Below are 21,171 nucleotides of genomic sequence, written 5' to 3' on the forward strand. Positions count from 1 at the left end.
ATTTTTTTGTTGTTGTATTTAGTATGTTTCAATAGTGTTTTAATATGCAATTTAAAATTCAGTAATGTGATGTGGTCGCAACCAAAGCATTACTTTCACTACTGAAACACAGGATTCATCAAATTTCGTTTTATCAGCTAAAATGTGATGATAGTTTTTTGGTTCAATGTGTGTTCAAACTAATGAATCATTAACTTTGAAATCAGTATGATCAACTTTTTGCCTTTTACAAAGAAAAATTGGATTCAAAATACAACAAATCTTATTATTTACACTTGAAATATTGTTAAAAATGTAATCGTTATTGATTTACCTCTGATTTTTTTTTTTTATAAAATAGCAAAAAATAAAAAATATTTACAATGCTGTAAGCAAAATCTTAATAGGTCAATATAACCCTTTTTATTTAATTATGCATTACTCTGTTTCAGTAGCGACACATTTGGAGAGAGGACACATATTCCAAAACGTTCTGAAAATACAATATGAGAATTACCTGCACAATTACTAAAAATATGTACCTTGGATATTATACAATTTGCATACATACACATTTTTTCAAGACGTTTCCAACTAAATTACAGTTGTTGCAATTAAATGTTTTATAGAAACATTCAAAGACATAACATTAATAGCCTTAATGACAAACATAAAATATAAAAATATTCAATACATATAGTTGAAGACAGAAGTTAAATCATAAGCAGACATAGAAAATAAAACTCATTCATGATTGCAATTATACAGATTTCTGACAGCAGTATTCAAAGACATAACATTAATAACCTTAATGACAAACATAAAATATAAAAATACTCATTACAATAGGTGAAGACAGAAGTAAAATCATAAGCAGACAGAGAAAATAAAACCCATTCATGATTGCAATTATGATTTCTGACAGCAGTATTCAAAGACATAACATTAATAACCCTATAAAAACAACGGGGAAAAGGGGAAGACAGAAAGGGTTCATTCACACAGAGTGCACTGAGAAGGAAAATGATCTGCATTACTATGGTGATGATCTAATCTCAACCCTGATTGCCAGGTAATAACCCGTAGACCAAACAAAAGCGTTACATTTGCTTAGATGTGAGAATCCCATTTAGTTATTGATTCAGTAGCTGATGAGGTGCATCTGCTAAAGGATGTTCAGTGACTGACTAAAATCTTCAAAGTGGATTCTATTGGATATGAGATCTATGGCCTGTGACTGTCATACAAGGAAGAGCGTTTTAAGCCAGACCATTAGGTGCTTCGTAGCTCATTCTTAATGATTAAAGTCAAGTGTTGTGAGTCATTCGGTAGAGGATCCGTACACAAGCGCACAGTGCGACTCTAGATCAGATCCGTCTCTTTGAGCTCATTAATGCTGTAAGTGTTGTGCTGTTCCTCCTCAGTGCCTCTCACTAGTCATACGGACGACAGCACCTCTCCAGCCGTCTCCCTCTCCTTCTTCTCTGCCCTGTTCAGGTCCAGCACTCTGATAGTTGCCTGCTTGGCCATGAGCTGAGCTTGATCGTTGGGGTACGAATCCGTGTCCACCACCCGATACGGGTCGATTTGGAAGGGGCCCTTGGAGAGGACGTCCGCATAGCGGCGCTTCAGGTCAGGGTCGGGACAGAATAGATATTCGTACACGGCCGCAGCCAGGATGCCCCCTATTAAAGGGCCCACCCAGTACACCTGAGAGAAAGAGAGAAAGAAAAACAATAGTTTTTTGTTAAAAAAATAAATACCATACGGTCCAAAACTCTGAGACCACATTGAAATGTGAATTCATCAAATTTAAATACAAATAAAAATTTAATGTTCAATTTTATGCACCAAAATATATTTAAGATTTCTTTAAGATTTTTGATTTTGTAAAAAAAAATATTTATCATTTTTTACGATGTAAAATTAATACCAAACATTTCAGATTCTGAACTAGTATAAAAGATTTTAATTTTTTTTTCTTAAATTGTGAGTTTTAGGATTTTGATTTTTTTGGGAGAAATGTTGAGAATGTTATCATGTAACTAGTATTTAGTTCATTTTTTGATTTAATTTCATTTACCATTAATTAAACATTTAACTCAAATTGTAAGTGTTAAGTTAAAAAAATAAAAAAATGTTATCATGTAAAATTAATAACACATATTTCAGATTCTGCACCAGTATATTTAATATATTTTTTAAATAATTTAATCATTAATTAAACATTTCTCTTTAATTGTGAGTTAGTTTAAAAAAATTAAAGAAATGTTATGATGTAAAATCAATAACACAAATTTCAGATTATGCACCAGTATATATATATATATATATATATATATTTTTTTTTTTTTTTAATTAAATTTAAATTAATTTAATCACCATTTAAACATTTCACAAAAATCTTGTAAGTTTTTAATACTTTAAAAGTTTAATGTAATTTAATCATTAATTAAACATTTCACTCAAATTGTGTTGTTTTTTTTTATTTAAAGAAATGTTATGTACAATTAATAACACATATTGCAGATTCTGCACCAATATATTTAAGATTTCTTTTAACACTTTAATAATTAATTTAAATTATTAATTAAACATTTCACTCAAATTTAAATGTTAAGTTAAAAAATATAAAAAAATGGTATAATGTAAATGAATAAGTATTATTTTAAATTCTTTACCAGTATATTTATAGATATAGATTTATTTTATTACTTTAATTTAATCATTGATTAAATGTTTCAATCAAAATGTAAGTGTTAAGTTAAAAAAAAATAAAGAAATGTTATCATGTAAAATGAATAACACATATTTCAGATTCTGCCCCAGTATATTTAAGATTTTTTAATTGAATTGAATTGAATTGAATTTAATAATTAATTAAACATTACACTCAAATTGTGAGTGTTAGGTTAAAAAAAAAAAAAAGAAATGTTTTCATGTAAAATGCATAACAAATATTTCAGATTCTGCACCAGTATATTTAGGATTTCTTTAAAATTAAATAAAATAAAAAAATGCTATAATATAAATTAATAAGAATTATTTAAAATTCTTTACCATATATTTAAGATTTCTTTTATTACTTTAATTTATTCTATTTAATTTAATAATTAATTAAATGTTTCACTCAAAATGTGAGTGTTAAGTAAAAAAAAAAAATAAGAAATGTTATCATGTAAAATTAATAACACTGTTCAGATTCTGCACCAATATATTAAATTCTTTTAATAAATTTAATTAAATAATGAATTAAATGTTTCACTCAAAATGTGAGTGTTAAGTAAAAAAAAAAAAATTAAGAAATGTTATCATGTAAAATTAATAACACTGTTCAGATTCTGCACCAATATATTTAAAATTCTTTTTAATAAATTTAATTAAATAATGAATTAAATGTTTCACTCAAAATGTGAGTGTTAAGTAAAAAAAAAATAAAGAAATAATGTAAAATGCATAACAAATATTTCAGATTATATTTAGGGTTTCTTTAAAATTAAATAAAATCAAAAAATTAAAAATGTATTAATTTAATTTAATCATTAATCAAATGTTTCACTCAAATTGTGAGTGTTAAGTGTAAACTTAAAGAAATGTAAATTAATAAGTATTATTTTTAATTCTTTACCAGTATATTATATACTTTATATGCATACTTTATATTAGTATTGCTTATAATTAATTAAACGTTTCAATTTAATTTATTTTAAACGTTTAAATTATTTTATAATTGCGTTTAACTCAAAATTGTAATGTCAACATTTTAATTTTTCAAAGAAAATTTAATACATTAAAAATGCAAAACAGAAGCATTTTTACTTATATTTCTGGAACCCACAGTGTATTAGTTACTTTAACTCTGTATGTTTTGTGAACATTATGACGTATTTTCAGCCCAGTAAATAATCTGTCGTACTCTTATATCCTCTTACATTTCTGATCTAGGCATGTTATCAGTGTGACCAGAATATTGACTCCAAAACTGTGCCAAAACTGGATTACTAACTGCTGTGATGACAGAAATAGAAGTCAGATACATTTACCCTTCAAAGCCCTCGACAGCGCTGTGCAAACCTGTGCCCAGCAATGCATTTCATTTGGTCTATCTTATCATTTCCAAACTATACAGTATGAAAAATTACCAGCAGCTCTCATCAGCGTAACAGTACCACATTGGCCTTCATGTGGCTTAACCCCTAGTGTATTTCTTTTATTCATAATCTCCAAAATCATTAATTGATGAAACTCACACCAAGGCTTTGAAAAGGGCACCATGTGTATAGCCTGCTGCAAGTGCGGTAAACACTCCATGAAAGAAATGTTTTGACCTTTCTAATGTTACAGCAGCAGTGAGGAGACCCTGTATCAAACGTGATGACAGCAGCAGTCACTCAGACACGCCACTCATGATGATACATAACGCTCATATGTGCATGTAGGCAGCATGTGCATGTACCGGTGTCATTTTGAATGCCACATCTGTCTGGTTTATGACTTCTGTGCAATCTTTCCAGCATAGTGACATTTAAACCCACAAGCAAGAGTGCTGCAGTATATGCACAACCTTTCTGATATTCAGTAAAACTATAGTGCAGTTCAAGAAATGTTAGGAAACACTGAGATATTCAAAATTAATTAAGCCAGTATTTCAAGCTTTATGCCAAAGGTCTGTAGTCGGTCAGAGATAAACGCCTTGTTCCAAATATAGTTCGGTCTCCTTTGCAAGAGTGAAACAAAGCCAAAATTTTCTTCTTAAATAAGTTTTGGCCTTGAATCAAATTCTTGTCAGCTTCACTATTATGAACTACAGTTCCAAAGGCCTTGCTGACCTTCAGTCTTTATGCACATAAATATCACTGCAGGAATTAGCCAGAACTTAACGAGTCCTTGCATTGTTTATCTTCACGCAGAAGATATTGTGTAAATCTTACCCAGTGGTCCTGCCATTTTGCCATGACGACCGCAGGCCCAAAAGAGCGAGCTGGATTCATACTGGCTCCAGTGTACGGGATCTGAAACAAACAGACAAAACTTGTTACGCTTGTTATGAACTTACATAAATTTTGAAACTTAGGGTCAATGGAAAAATGCAGAAACTCCAAAAAGTATTTAGAATTCATTGCGGTTTCCTGTTGCAATGAACACTACTGCCAGGAAAAAGACTTTTACTTCTTTTTTGCACAAATTATGAGGAAGATTTTGTGAGGACTCTTGCAAAATACTATGACCTCAAAAGACTTTTACCATAGTGCATGACTTTTAAACTAACACATTTTGATGTTTGCATCACATACATGGCTTTTCTGACATAGTAAACTTGCTTGGTAGCTCACCTGGTGCACTCAATAAAACTTATTAAGAAATAGTTTAAAATGGCATTGCTACTTAAAGGAACCGTATGTAGGATTGTGGCCAAAACTGGTACTGCAATCCCTTTCAAAATACTGTAGAACGGTGTATCCCCTCCCGCTCCCCCCTGACTCGAGGTTGCCACTTGCCAGCTAAGCTGCAGGAGTAGGCTGCTAGTGCTACAAGGAGCTTCAATGGCAAGTGACGAGTCCTACACAGTAATTTGTTTTTCTTCTGTTAATTATGTTTATGCTTCACAAGAGATGTTTTGCGAAGTAATTATGTATCGCAAAAATTTACAGATGGCGATTAGCCAAATATTTCGCAAAGATGTACTGTAATACCACATTTCAGTCGGAAGTTCTCGGAACATAGATTGTTTTCATACCCTGCTAGTGGTGCGATATAAAGCTTTTTATTAACGCATTTAGCACTGCCGACCGTGGAAAATCCACTGTGTACGGAAGCAAAGTTAGCCAAACATAGATGAATCTTACCTGTCCAGGAGAAAATCAGCAACGTTGGCGTTTATCGTCAAATTCTTCTACGTTTTCAGCCGTCTCCATCTTTCAAAGGCATCTCCTATACCAATCCTTGTTTTATTTCGGACTTTGTCACGACGTATTTCGGATTCATAACGAGGTCTTTTAGGTTTCGTAACGTTATACATGTTTTATCCGACACGTTCGTGCAGCTGTAACAGAGCTGGCAACCCGTCTCACAAAACTCTACTGATTTCGTGATTGGTAGATAGCTGGAGGGTGGAGCCTCAGACCAAAACACAAAATGACAACAATAACATCAGTTGAGGGCTGCAACTCTCACTTTTAAATGACAATATCCTGGCCGGACCACTGTTGTCAGTGATATAAGTATTTGAAATGAACATGATTTCTTAATGTCTAGTGACATGTCAGGGCCATTTTATGATTAACTGACATAAATTTCTTACATACGGTTCCTTTAAATGTGTTTTTATTAAATTTCAGAACTTAAAGGGATAGTACATACAAAAAATGAAAATTCTTTTATTAATTACTCCCCCTCATGTCTTTTCAAAACCATATCACCTTTGTTCATCTTTGGAACACAAATTAGGATATTTTTGATTAAATCAGAGCTTTTTGACCCTGCAAAGACAGCAATGCAACTACCACGTTCAAGGTGAGAATACTTTTTGTGTGCAAAGAAAAGAAAAATAACTACTTTATTTGACAATTTCTTCTCTTCCGTGATGCTGTCTATGCAGAAAATACCACGTTAAAAAAATAACAAAATCTAAACTTACGAGATTAAAGTCATAATATTTTGAGAATAAAGTGTAAATGTTTCAAGAATAAAGAAATTGCGAGAATAAAGTTGAAATATTTAGAGAATAAAGCTGAAATAATAAAGTTCAATAATAAAGTTTAAATTACCAGAATAAAGTCAAAATGTTTTAAGAATAAAGTCAAAATTTTGAGAATAAAGTAGAAATGTTTTGAGAAAAAAAATCTAAATTATAAGAATAAAGTTGAAATATTTCAAGAATAAAGTGTTTCGAGTGTAAAGTCGAAATTTCGAGAATAAAAGTCAAAATGTTTAGGAATAAAGTCTTAATATTTTGAGAATAAAGTCAAAAAGTTTTGAGAATAAAGTCGAAATGTTTCAAGAGTAAAGTCAAAATTACGAGAATTAAATCGGAGCAATAAAGATTAATATTTTGAGAGTATAGCCTGCACATGCAACTTTATTCAGCGAGTTTATTCTTGTAATATTTCGACTTTATTCTTGAAATATTGAGACTTTATTCTTGAAATATTGCAACTTTATTCTTGAAATATTGCGACTTTATTCTTGAAATATTGCGACATTATTCTTGAAATTTTTTAACTTTATTTTCGAAATATTTCGACTTTATTCACAAATTATTTAGATTTTTTTCTTAAAATATTTCTACTTTATTCTCATAATATTTCAACTTTATTCTCGTAATATTTCAAGTTTTATCGTAATTTCAACCTTATTCTCATAATTTCAATTTTAATCTTGAAATATTTCAACTATAATCTTGTGATATTTCGACTTTATTCTCAAAATATTACAACTTTAATCTGGTTATATTTTGACTTTATTCTCATATTTCGACTTTTTTCTTGAAATATGGCGACTTTATTCTTGAAATATTTTGACATTATTCTTGATTTTTTTTAACTTTATTTTCGAAATATTTCAACTTTATTCACAAATTATTTAGACTTTGTTCTTGAAATATTTCAACATTATTCTCGAAATATTTTGCCTTGATTCTTGAAATATTTCAACTTTGTTCTCGTAATATTTAGACTTTATTCTCGTAATATTTCGACTTTTCTCGTAATTTCAACTTTATTCTCAAAATATTACAACTTTAATCTTGTTATATTTTGACTTTATTCTCATAATATTTTGACTTTATTCCTGAATTATATTGACTTTATTCTCGAAATATTTAGACTTTATTCTTGTAATATTTAGACTTTATTCTCATAAAATTTCAACTTTATTATCGAAATATTAGGACTTTAATCTCATAATCTTAGATTTTTTTTTATTTGAAACGCTGTCGCAAAAAAAGCTCTCAGATTTCATCAAAAATATCTTAATTTGTGTTCCAAAGATGAACAAAGGTTTTACAGGTTTGGAATGACATATGGGTGAGTAATTAATGACAGAATTTGTACTTTTAATAAAAGTGTTGCAAAACATTTTTGAGAAGAGATGCAGAAAGAAGAGCAGAAGAAAAACATAAGAGAAGATCAAGCATGAAAAGATGGGAAGAATGAATGAGCTGAATGACAGCGGTTTGGCTTTTTAAATCATAAATCTTCTCTAAAGGGTCTTAAATAGTGTTTGTATCAGTGCCAGGCCTAAATACATGAGGGCATGTAGAGGGCATCCCGCTTTCATGCCAACATCCTTAGCAACACAAATGAGCTTTCATATAAACACCTCATCTGCAAATTCTGCTGGGACTATTGGCAAGGAAATAACACCGTCACTTGGGATCGTAGCTAGGCTACAAATTCTCCAAAGGAGAACTAAGCAGATACACCTCAAGAGGCTAATCTTTATAGGATAAAGATCTTCAAGCACTGCTTAAAAATGTGCTTGACAGTGCAGTCTTGAAAATATCATCTCTAAATAGTTAAAGCACTCACTAGAAGCATGCCTTGGAAAGCAATTGAAATCCACAGAAACTAAACCAATCAATACTCACAGCAAACAGATGGCCGATGCACACCGACAGACCAATAGCCAGTCCTGACGAACCTTTGAGATCATTGCGTTTGGGGTCACAAGTGGCAAAGACAGTGAAGACAAGCTCAAAAGTGATGATGAGCTCTATCACAATTGCATGGCCAGTGGAGATTTCAGCATTGACCTGCAGGAGGCGATAGTGGGTTATTTGTATAGAGTGAACTTTATGGACTGCTTGCTCCACACTAGTGTTTTTCAATTATTCTGCTGGAGGCCAGTACCAATTACACATTTTAGGGGTCTCACTAATGTGACATGCTTAATTTGGGTTACTGAGTGCTTTACTAATTGGTTTAATCATGTGTAAAACTTAATCAAATGCCCAAAAATGAAAATTCTGTCATCATTTACTCACCCTAATGTCATTCTATATGACTTTTTCTTCAGTGGAACACAAATGTGACCCTGGACCACAAAACCAGTCTTAAGCAGCACAGGTATATTTGTAGGAATAGCCAAAAATACATTGTATGGGTCAAAATTATCGATTTTTCTTTTATGCCAAAAATCATTAGCATATCAAGTAAAGATCATGTTCCATGAAGATATTTTGTAAATTTTCTACCATGAATATATAAAAGCTTGATTTTTGATTAGTAATATGCATTGCTAAGAACTTCATTTGGACAACTTTTAAGGCGATTTTCTCAATATTTCGACTTGTTTGCACCCTCAGATTCCAGGTTTTCAAATAGTTGTATCTCAGACAAACATTGTCCTATTTTAACAAACAATATTTCAACGGAAAGCTTATTTACTCAGCTTTAAGATGACGCAAGAATCTCAATTTCGACAAATTTACACTTATGACTGGTTTTGTGGTCCAGGGTCACAAATGAAGATGTTTTTGCTCAATGAAAGTCAATGGGGTCCAAAACAACACTGGACCCTACTGACTTCTGTGACAAAAAGTTGAGTAGTTTGAAAAAAATTTGAGTTGAGTAGTTGGAAAAATTTGACGACAAATTTTTCCCTTTAACCAAACATACTTACAGAGGTCACTCCCATTCCTCCTCTCACTGATGCTGGTGTCACTCCATACAAGATGGCTGCCCCCACCATTGCCCCCAGACACTGTGCCAACAAATAAAACAGACCCTTTGCCAGACTCAGCTTTCGTGTAGCAACCATTGCTGCGGTGACAGCCGGGTTGATGTGGGCCCCACTGATGTGCCCGAAACATTGGACGAGGGTCGCGATGGATAAACCAAAGCATAGAGAGATGAGGACGAGGTCGACGGGTGGAGGGATGTCCTGTTTTGCTGCCCAGTTGATGGTGGATCCCAAACTGATCAGTACAAATATGATCATGGCTAAAAACTCAGCCGAAACGGCTCGCCAGAAATCCTGAGTCCACACACCCTTGAAGGCTGCCATGATACTGTTATTGCATGAGCAAGACGACACACACCTCCTTAAAGAAACAAAAAGAGAGCATATATAAGACCATTGGCCAGAATTACATTAGAGCGCAATTGCATGAAAAGGGGAAAATTCTGTGTGTGATTTCCTGACAATGCACACATTAAAAAACACAGACGCAGCCAGATCATTTCAATAATGACCAGCACAATCTACCAAGAGCAGTGCAAATTGCTGCCTGCTTTAAGACAAGCTGTTTTTGCACTACTCTCCTGCTATAAATGTAGCATCTGAAAGGAAAACTCCTACAAATGCATATTCAATAAGGTCAAGTGCAAAAATAACTGTCCATGCTTTCACTGTGCGCCTTTAGTAAATCGTGACAGCACTATTTTAACGTCAAAAGATGGTTAGTTAGTAAATCTGGCCCCATGAGTAAAAATGCTTCTATTTTCCTTTTTTTTTTTAATGCAATTTTTTTCAATACAAAATATATCTGCAATACTGGGCAAATTACATCATGTAATTTGTAGTTTTATAATCTATTAGATTCCACACTTTAGGTAATGTATTCTGGTTACTTTTTGATTACTTTTAGATTACTTTTGAATTTATTACATAGATTTAAATAGGATTATTTTGGACAATACTGATATAAAAACTCAAATAGGAAGATTATATATTCTATTCTTTGTTATCAACTACCTGAATTGCATAAAACATTACATTATGTCAGGGTTTCCCAAACTGGGCTTTATAAAGAAAAAGAACAAGGATTAGGTAAAATAAATAAATAATGAATAACCTCTTGCGTGAATAAAATGTAATCATGTGATCCAAAAAAAAAAAAAAAGAAAAAAAATCTGTAATTTGATTACGGGCATTTAAAAAAAATTATTATAATCTGATTACAAGTACATTATTTTTGGGATCCACATACATTATGTGCATTACATAATGCAGATGCATAATAATTTCAATAAAATGTTGAATTTTAGAATTAGTTTTTGGTTTATCTCTCTTTTGCTTAAATGACAGCAGTATTTGAGCCATTTGAACAGTGCAGTATCTTACTTTTTTTTTTTTTTTTGGATTTTATGCCAAAACCTTTCTCTTAAAGGTTTCAAAATCCTAAAACTTTCATTTTTTTCTTTTTCTTTCAGATTTCACATTCGTGACCCTGGACGACAAAACCAGTCATAAGTAGCACAGATATATTTGTAGCAATAGCCAACAATACATTGAACTGGTCAGAATTATTTATTTTTCTTTTATGCCAAAAATCATTAGGATATGAAGTAAAGATGTTCCATGAAGCTATTTTGTAAATGTCCTACCATAAATATATTACAACTTAATTTTTGATTAGTAATATGCATTGCTAAGAACTTCATTTGCACAACTTTAAAGGCGATTTCTCAAGATTTTTTTTCATCCTCAGATTCCAGATTTTTAAATAGTTGTATCTGGCCAAATATTGTCCTAACAAACCATATATCAACGGAATCTTATTTATTCAGCTTTCAGATGATGTATAAATCTCAATAAAAAAAAACAAAAACCCTTATGAGTTATGAAACACTATGTTTTGTGGTCCAAGGTCACATTTTACGTTGTAATCTTTTTTTAATAGTTTCAGAATGCTACAACTTTCGGGGGGGGGGTTTTTTCTTCAGATTTCACATTTGTGGACATTCGGACCCTACAGTAAATTATTATAATGTGCTGAAGCCAGAACATTAGTGCATTTCCTGACAACAAAACAACACATGAGTGAATATGCATATGAGATACATATTTTAAGCACCCATAATTTATTACAAAAGATTGTAATAGTGTTTTTATCTCTATCTGCATGGTTTTAAAGTGTCTCTTCATGCAGTTAATCTGTGCGCTCCTTCCAAGTGGAAATTCATCCAATTAGAGTGGCCTCAGTTTCCTTTCAAAGATTCCATAGAGCACAGACACAGAAAAATTCCAGAAAGAGTCATAAACAAAATGGATCTATTATTAACCACACAGCAGCTGTTCAGTAGCCTATACATCAATAAAAAAATGCATTAGCAACACTTAATGACAACATGAAGAAAGATATATCTAAATAACTTACTTGTTAAAAGTGTTAAGGGATATATCTAATAAAACATATATTATATTTTTCTTATGCATTTACAAAAAAATACTATGGTAGCCAAAATGCATTCACAAATATTGTAAAACTTTGACAGCTTAGTATTAACCACCACTTTCATCAATGTTTAACTATATTGCAGAAGATTCAGAAGATTTTTTGAAGAGTTTCTCATATTAATTTACATTCTAATTGGGAACTAAGATGTTTAAACTAGACTGACCAGCTAAAAAGTATGAAAACCCACTCTTAAACCAGTCACGGACACCAGGTAAGACCAGCAAACTAGTTCAGACTGGTTTACGATGCTATACATACAGCAAAAGTCAAATAATAATGCACTGAATAAACATTCTACGACAAAATACTATCTTTAAAATAAGACGATGACCGAATGATTCTAAGCAAACGATTATTTCGGGTATCATGGATGTTGTCTGGCAGGTGTAAGCTACCCAACTGAATGTCAAGTGAATGTTTAACCCCGCGTGCTTGAAAAAAACAGAAACATCACCTCACAAGCCTAAACAACTTAGTATCAGAGCCAAAATCGACAAACTTACCGAAGAAAGCAACAACTTCTGTTCGGAACCGAGACCTGCGAAAACGCTGTTCTCATCCCTGAACAAGCATCCTCTCAGTTAGAGAAGTCGACCTCAAACAAGACATCTGAACCATAGGATCTCGCTGTAGGCGTGAAAATATATACAGCGCGCCCTCCTTTAATGATCAATATGTGTTTGGGTCTGAGTGTTCAGCTTCTCCTCCCTCTGATTCACACACACGCGCTTCCCGCTGCTCTGATCAAAACGATTAAATTCATTAAACACGTCAGCATTAACTCACTGGTATATGACTTTGCGTCGAACTTTTATAGCTAATATTTTCCTCTCTGAGGGAACAGGTAGACTAACGCAACAAGTATTTGTTTATATATTTTATTAATTAATTAGCCTACTATAGAAAATTATATATCAGTTACAACACCAGCAGCGATATAAATCAATCAAAAATGAATGAAGACTTTAAACAGTAATGACAAATCGATGCATGTGATAAAGCTGAACTTGTACGCCCAGCTCATTTATGACATTTCATATGATGACATTTCACACTCCCTAGGTTTATTTGTATCTAATAATACTTTTTTTTAATCTTTGATTTATGAAGGGACCTATTTGAACCCCATGCATAACGAGTGAGCTCATAAAAAAAACATTTTCCGTTTTTTAGCTATTCAAATCTGTATTATAAAAACTTCCAGGCTTCTAAACTACAGATTTCTTTATTTTTTAAAACAAATCAGTCCAAAACACAGCCTATTCATGCACTTTTACTAAGTTTACTTAAGTACATTTCACTAGGAAATACTAGCAATGTTTAATGTATTCAAAAGTTTCAAAGTGAATCCTATGCCATTCCCCCCCCCCCCCCTTTTTTATGATTTAGGTGTTCATAATACAGACTGTACAAATACACCAACCAGACAACCAAACAGTACAATACTGTCAATAGTAACATGTACAATCATAACACACTAGTGATCATGGGAGTATCTCACCTGAATCTGTCCAGGGCTCCACAGCTTGTCATTCCTTCCTCAGACTGACTGGCAGCTGAGTGTGCTCTTCTCTCAGTGTCGTGTTACCGGCTCTTCATGGTCAAATCAGAGCTGAGAGACCACAGCGCAGAGATATAAAGCTGTCGGTACAACTGATCTGACAGCAGTGACAAAACTGTGACACGTCTCACACAATGCATGCCTCCCTGTATCACACACAGCATAGTTATATGAGGCCATTAGAGGCCATCTATCTATCTACCTATCTACAACTGAACTCAAAAGTTTACATACACCTTGTAGAATCTGCAAAATGTTAATTATTCATAAAAGACGTTTACATATAGTCCACAAGAGAAAATAATAGTTTTATATTAGAATTTATAAAAACGACCTTGTTCAAAAGTTTACATACACTTGATTCTTAATACTGTCTTGCACCTAAATGATCCACAGCTGTTTATTTATTTATTTTTGGTTTAGTGATAGTTGTTCATGAGCCCTTTGTTTGTCCTGAACAGTTAAACTGCCCGCTGTTCTTCAGAAAAATCCTTCAGGTCTCACAAATTCTTTGGTTTTTCAGCAATTTTGTGTATTTGAACCCTTTCCAACAACTACTGTATGGTTTTGAGATCCGTCTTTTCACACTGAGGACAACTGAGGGACTCATATGCAACTATTACAGAAGGTTTAAACGCTCACTGATGCTTCAGAAGATAACACGATGCATTAATAGCCTGGGGTGAAAACTTTTGAACAGAATGAAGATTTGTAGATTTTTCTTATTTTGCCTAAATATCATTTTTTTTTTATTTAGTGCTGCCCTTTAGAAGCTATATAAGATACTTACATGTTTCCAAGAAGACAAAATAAGCTAAAATTACCCTGATCTTCAAATTCAAAAAGTTTTCATGCATTGTTTTCCTTCTGGAGAATCGTGACTGTTTGAACCTTCTGTAAAAGTTGCCTCAGTTGCCTCAGTTGTCCTGCATTTTTGTCCTGTGAAAAGATGAATCTTAAAATCATACAGTCATTGTTGGAAAAGGTTTAAATACACAAAAATGCAGAAAAACCAAAGAATTTGTGGGAATTGAAGGATTTTTCTGAAGAAAAGGCAGTTTTAATGTTCAGGAAAAACAAGTGACTCATGAACAAAAAAACAAAAAAAAACCAAAAAAAAAAACCAGCAAAACAAACTGAGCTGTGAATTCAACTATTTTGTCTTGTGGACTGTAAACGTATTTTATGTGAAATGTCTTATTCAGGTCAATACTAAATAATAAAAAAACATGCATTTTGTATGATCCCTCTTATTTTAGTAAAATAATTGATATCATAAAGATTCTGCAAGGTGTATTTAAACTTTTGGCTTCACCTATCTATCGGCATTTGCAGTACAGCATCATAATGGGTAAAGCATTTGCCACCACTGAAATTAAGAATCAATTTCCATCCTTATTATCACATAATGAATTATTCTGGTATAGGCCCCCTACCTATTAATCATATTTAAAGTTTTAATCTGCAATATTGTCAAAGGTCAAACAGCTAAAGAGATTTGATTACATTCTCTGCGATAATCTACTTAACGTTAAATTATACTTTGCGTGTGAAATGTCACACGCGCTTTATATCTAAAGCCTGGTTGATTTATCTAAAATAATGAAGAATGAGTCATTTGGTAAATTTCCAAAGCTTTTGAAAGAAGTTATTTATGCTCAGCAAAATAATTTGATCAAAATACAACAAAATGGAATTTTTATTTCTGTGATGGTAAAGCTAAATTTTCAGCAGTGTCACATAATCCTTTAGAAATCATATTTAACAAACATACTCTTAAACAAAACCACTGCAAAAACAGTAGTTATTAAGAAAAAATAAAAAACATCTCTTTTTAAAATGAAGATGTTTACATTGGTGGTTCAGTTCATTCATGTTTTTTTTAACTGCTCTGTTTCTACTGAAAATCTTTTCTGTCTTGTTATAACTTGTCTATAAAATTAAAATAATTGAATAGCTTTAGACTTATGCAACCATGCTCTCTCACGTTTCTATGATTTGTGTGGGGTCTAATATACTGTTCAAAGAAAGAGAAAGACGCATATAGGGTGGGGTTACATTTTTTTTGTGACTAATGTGCATTTTGTATCAACATGGTGTCATCACTAGAAAAAAATTATCCATAGGCATGTAAATCCCAAGGAAAGCAACACCCTTTTCTATTGGGAAGCTTGTATATGCCTGAATTCTATTTGGGACATTTGTATTGTTCTTTGATCCATCTGTCTTCAGATTATTTACTGCATTATGAGTAATAAAATTACATAATATGTATCACATAGGATTGGCTAAAATGGTATGCATGAACACCTATGCAAGGATGGGTACTAGTAAACACTTGCTAGTAATGATAGGCTGGTTTTAGCTGGTCATAGCTGGTCAGCAGGCTGGTTTTAGAGGGGTTTTCGCCACTTTCCCAGCCTTGCCAGGCTGATCAGGCTGGTCTTAGCTGGCCAGGCTGGGAGATCAGTTAAACTAAACTTTTTCACTATACACAAAATATGTACCACCCTGTATGTTTCATGACATTTTTGATGTTAAATGTCCATTGAGTGGCGTTTAAAAGATTGTTTGGTTTCCTCCCAGAACAGATGAACGTATATGGAATGTTTTATGTGATGTTTTGTACATGTCACTGCAGTTCTGACTTGAAATGGGATGTAAAAATGTAATAGCAAGCCATTTTGGCTCGAGTCATGTTTTTCCACAGGATTCGTACCCAAGGATTTCACATCTTAAGTGCAAGCAAGCTTGTTTTGTCTGGAGAGTGAAACATATCATAATGTAATCATAACTGTGTACTGTGAGATTTCAGGCTTTTTGGTTTTTCATAGTTTTCAAGTGTTTTTTCAGATTAGTGGGAAAAAAAAACATCCGAAAGACACTGTTAAGTGTTTATTTTATAGCAGTTTATCTATTTGTGTCAATAGATTTCAATTACAATACATATTTTTAAAGGCCATTTTCTTAGAAAACATTTTCTGAATTATGAAGTGACAAAAGGAGATTCTGTAAAAGCTTTTGACTCTAATGTCAAAAAAATTAACACAAAAATTTTGAAACTGACTTTATCCATTGTTTAGATTTTTGTACTAGAAATGTATGCAAATTAGCACACAGCCTCATTTGCATACTAAAAACATAACATTTTAGAAAACTTGTAATACAAAAAATGTTTGCAATTATCAGTGTAATCAATCAAATGGGTAAGTAAGGCGATAACTATTAGTTCATTTTTTTTACCCTATTCACCTGCAGTGTCTCGCCTTAATTGATGCCAACGTTTTTTAGATTGTAATCTCTTCCATGAACACCACCAAAAAAACATGTTTTTTACCCCCCAGAATGTGATTGGGATAGTTTTGAGTAGCAGTTAGTCAGGTTTTGTTGTATACTATAGCATACTTAGTTTCCTGAATATCTGCAAATGCATTATGGTGTTTTTATGCTTTGCTACAGTCAAAAATTGCATACTGCACATTTAAAAGAGCACAATTTATTGAAATAGACTTTTCTGTAACAACATAAATGCCTTTACTGTCACTTTTGATCAATTAAATACATCCTTGATAAATAAAAGTATTAATTTACAGTGCCCTCCACTAATATTGGCACCCTTGGTAAATATGAGCAAAAGTGGATGTGAAAATAAATCTGCATAATTTATCCTTTTGATCTTTCATTCAAAAAAAAAATCACAGAATTTCTACCTATCATTGAAGTAAATCAATAGAACCTAGGGGTGAAATCTCATTATGAAATAAATGTTTTTCTCTAGTTCACACTGGCCACTATTATTGGCACCCAATTATTGCAACGTCCTTTTCACAGTTCTGAGTTTTCTCCAAAAAATGTCTAATGAGTTTGGAGAACACCTGACAAGAGATCAGAGGCCATTCCTTCAAACAGAATCTCTCTAGATTCTCCAGAATCTCTCTTTTCCCAGCTTCATGTTGGTGGTGCTTCTCTTTAGTTTCTATACAGGGTTCAGGTCAGGGAACTGGGACGGCCATGGTAGAAGCTTCATTGTGTGTTCAGTGACACAGTTTTTGTGTTGATTTTGATGTTTGTTTTGGATCATCGTCCTGCTGGAAGATGCAACCATGGCCCATTATACGATTTCTAACAGAGGCGGTCAGGTTTAGATTTTTTATCTGCTGGTATTTGATAGAATCCATAAAGCCATGTATCTAAACAAGATGTCCAGGACCTCTGGCAGAAAAATAGGCCCACAACATTAAAGACCCAGCAGTATTTTTAACCGTGGGCATGGGGTACTTTTTTTATCCCTGTCTGCACCAAAACCACCTGGAGGGTTAGCTGCCAAAAAGCTCATTTTTAGCTTCATCTGACCATAGAAGCCAGTCCTGTTTGAAGTTCCAATCATGTCTGACAATTGAATATGCTGGAGTTTGTTTTTGGATGAGCCAGGGGGATTTTTTCTTGAAACCCTCTGGAACAACATGTGGTAATGTAGGGGCTGTTTGATCATTTTATTTTAGGCTTTCTGACCCCTAGACTTAACAATTCTCTGCAATTCTCCAACTGTGATCCTTGGAGAGTCTTTGGCCACTCAAACTCTCCTCCTTATCGAGCATTAGGATGATATAGACACACATGCTCTTATAGGCAGATTTGTAACAACTTTAGTTGATTGGAACTTCTTAATTATTGCCCTGATGGTGGGAATGGGGATTTTCAATGCTTTAGCTCTTTTCTTTCAGCCACTTTCTATTTTGTGAAGCTCAACAAACTTGTTCTGCACATCAGAACTACATTCTTTGGTTTTACGTCTTGTGATGGATGATTGAGGGAATTTGGCTTTGGTGTTCCTCATATTTAAAATCCTGTGGAACAGAAAGTCATTGCTGGACAGTTTTATACTCCTAGCCACCCTGGTGTGCTAAAAAAATTTTAATATTAATGGGAATATACTTTAGAGATATTTTAAAAATTTTTAAGGGTGCCAATAATTGTGGCCAACGTGAACTAGAGAAAAACATTCATTTCAGAATGAGATATCCCCCCATTTTCCATTGTTTTACTTCAATGAAAGGTTAGAAATTTGTGAATTTTTCAAATGAAAGATCTAAAGGCTAAACAATGCAGATTTATTTTCACAGTCACCTTTGCTCATATTTACTAAGGGTGCCAATATTAGTGGAGGGCACTGTATGTAAAAAGCAGTGTATTTTATTATATTTCTATATAATTAACAACTCTGTTTTAATTGCAAATCTAAGTCCACTTGCAACTACAGTACTGTAGTTACTGTTCTGCAGGGGTTTTGTATCTCCAAAGTCTTACATCATTTACAGTATTTACAATGCTGACAGATTTCTGATAAGACATTTTACCTATGGATAGATGTTACAGGAAATATGAACTTTAAATCAGTTTGGCCATGTAGTGTATTACCTACCTGTCAATTATAACAATTCAGCACTCATCGATGAGGTCAGCTGCAGGTCACACTACAGTCTACCACACCTAAAAAGAACAGAGGAGTCAGTTATTACAACATCATTTTTTTCATTTTCCAGTGTGCTTTGACAGGCCCACCCAAATTAGTAAATTCAGCCTATGTGACATCTCAGGCTAGTGTGAATTTGACTCAACCTCTGAGGCAAGAAGTCCAGTCCTGTTGATGATGCAAGACTTTCCTATAATGCATTGCACAGTACCAAGGCTATGTATTAGATGTGTCCCCTGCGGATGAAAAAAGCTCTTAGATTTGTTTCTTGTGCCTAGAGTCAGTTGTAACCACTTCAGACACAGTTCAGACACAAAGCAACAGTCCATTTCCAACCACAACACCTCAGAGAGCTGTAACCTCACAGAGGGTGCAAAATGAAGAATACCTCCCACCTGAGTCTTTTTGCTAAGTCCTCGGCACATGAATGTGTTAGTTTCATCATGAATTGATTGACTAAACAGGTGACTCTAAAGGAGTGCTGTTTGTGTGAATAGCTGTTGGCAGAAAAATTAACGTCGACCTGTCTGTCAGGATCCAGTGGATTTCCTGGTTGAGGCTGACTGTATTTGTTTAAACAGTTTTTGAAAAGCCTTTGGAGAGACTATATGCCGGAGCAGAAAATGCGGAAGGATTTGGGATGTTGGAGGGATGCCAGAAGAATTGCCATTGTAGTGTGGAAAGAAGCTGTTTAATACTCTTTTTTGTGATTGGCAGGATTATATGAATATGCGTGAACGTTCACTGGGACATCCGTCGAGTAAATAATGGGATATATTACTGCTGTATTTTACAGGCAGTGTGTGAATGTGTTATCTAATCTCAGCACTTGATGTGCTCATTAGCAGGAGACTCCGAAACAATTCCTCATTGTGTATTTGTGTGTGTGTGTTACACACAAGAGTAAACAGGATTTCCATACAGGTTCTGCCAGGATTCATGTTTGTCCTGCAGTAATGATGCACAATTAACTAACTCTGCTGTGTCTCTCTCTGTCATTCCCGCTCTGAACTGTTCAAGCATATGCTCTCTTACATTATGGCAGATGGATTATTACATCATTAAAAGTCATCCCTGATAATATTCAGACTCATTCCAAGTCATGAGAAAACAAATGCACACCGGTAAACAAATCAGATCTAAACTGTAGCCAAAAACACAGGCTAGATTAGGCACTGCAGGTTTCTCTTTGTGTTGTATTTTGTAATGGGGTGAAGAAGACGGAGAGTGTGTACATGTGTGTTTTCATGTTTGTGTAAATCTCTTTCTATCAGTACTGTGTTATTATACACATGAATGAATAGCATTCTGCTGGTAAACAATAATGCAATTCAGAGCTCCAGGAAAAGACACAACAGAGACTCACAGTGTGGGGATATTTGTTTTCTGATGGTCAGATTTGCCTTCATCTGCCATTGTCTATTCTGGGATTTATACATACTAGATAGATCAGAAAGGAACAATAAATCAGGGCTTACTGGTGTAGTAGAAACATTTATGAAAACAAACTGTACTTGCTGGGGGAAATTGTGGTGCTTGATATTCTTTTATATTCAATATTCAAATATTCAATGAAATGTTAGGCAGAGGTATATCTGAAAGCAATACTTAAAGGATTAGTTCACTTCCAGAACAAAAATTTACAGATAATCTACTTACCTCCTTGTCATCCAAGAGGTTCATGTCTTTCTTACTTCAGTCGTAAAGAAATTATGTTTTTTGAGGAAAACATTTCAGGATTTTCTCCCTATAATGGACTTCTATGGTGCCCCCGATACAGGTATTGAACTTCCAAAATGCAGTTTAAATGCAGTTTCAAAGGGCTCTAAATGATCCCAGCCAAGGAAGAAGGGTCTTATCTAGTGAAACGGTCGGCCATTTTCTAAACAAACTGACAAATTATATACTTTTTAACCTCAAACGCTTGTCTCGTCTATGTCTGCGTGACCTCTCATCTCGTTTTCAAAATCATCCTAC

The 21,171-nt window shown here is 33.4% G+C and overlaps 1 protein-coding gene across 2 annotated transcripts; it reads right to left on the bottom strand.

The window, feature by feature from the left end:
* Nucleotides 1-392: 392 nt before the first annotated feature.
* aqp4 (aquaporin 4) lies at nucleotides 393-13,752 on the bottom strand. Of its 2 annotated transcripts, none has more exons than XM_073852941.1 (5): nucleotides 13,662-13,752; nucleotides 9,601-10,021; nucleotides 8,567-8,731; nucleotides 4,911-4,991; nucleotides 393-1,689 (listed from the first exon to the last, which is right to left on the bottom strand). In XM_073852941.1, the coding sequence occupies exons 1-5, from the start codon at nucleotides 13,691-13,693 to the stop codon at nucleotides 1,417-1,419; spliced, it is 972 nt and encodes a 323-aa protein (XP_073709042.1). In that variant the 5' UTR covers nucleotides 13,694-13,752; the 3' UTR covers nucleotides 393-1,416. The 2 variants fall into 2 exon arrangements, with proteins under 2 accessions (XP_073709042.1, XP_073709041.1); XM_073852940.1 differs by lacking the exon at nucleotides 13,662-13,752 and adding an exon at nucleotides 12,664-12,807.
* Nucleotides 13,753-21,171: the final 7,419 nt, after the last annotated feature.

Source organism: Garra rufa, chromosome 13 (genome assembly GCF_049309525.1).
Source record: "Garra rufa chromosome 13, GarRuf1.0, whole genome shotgun sequence".
NCBI classification, from domain to species: domain Eukaryota; kingdom Metazoa; phylum Chordata; class Actinopteri; order Cypriniformes; family Cyprinidae; genus Garra; species Garra rufa.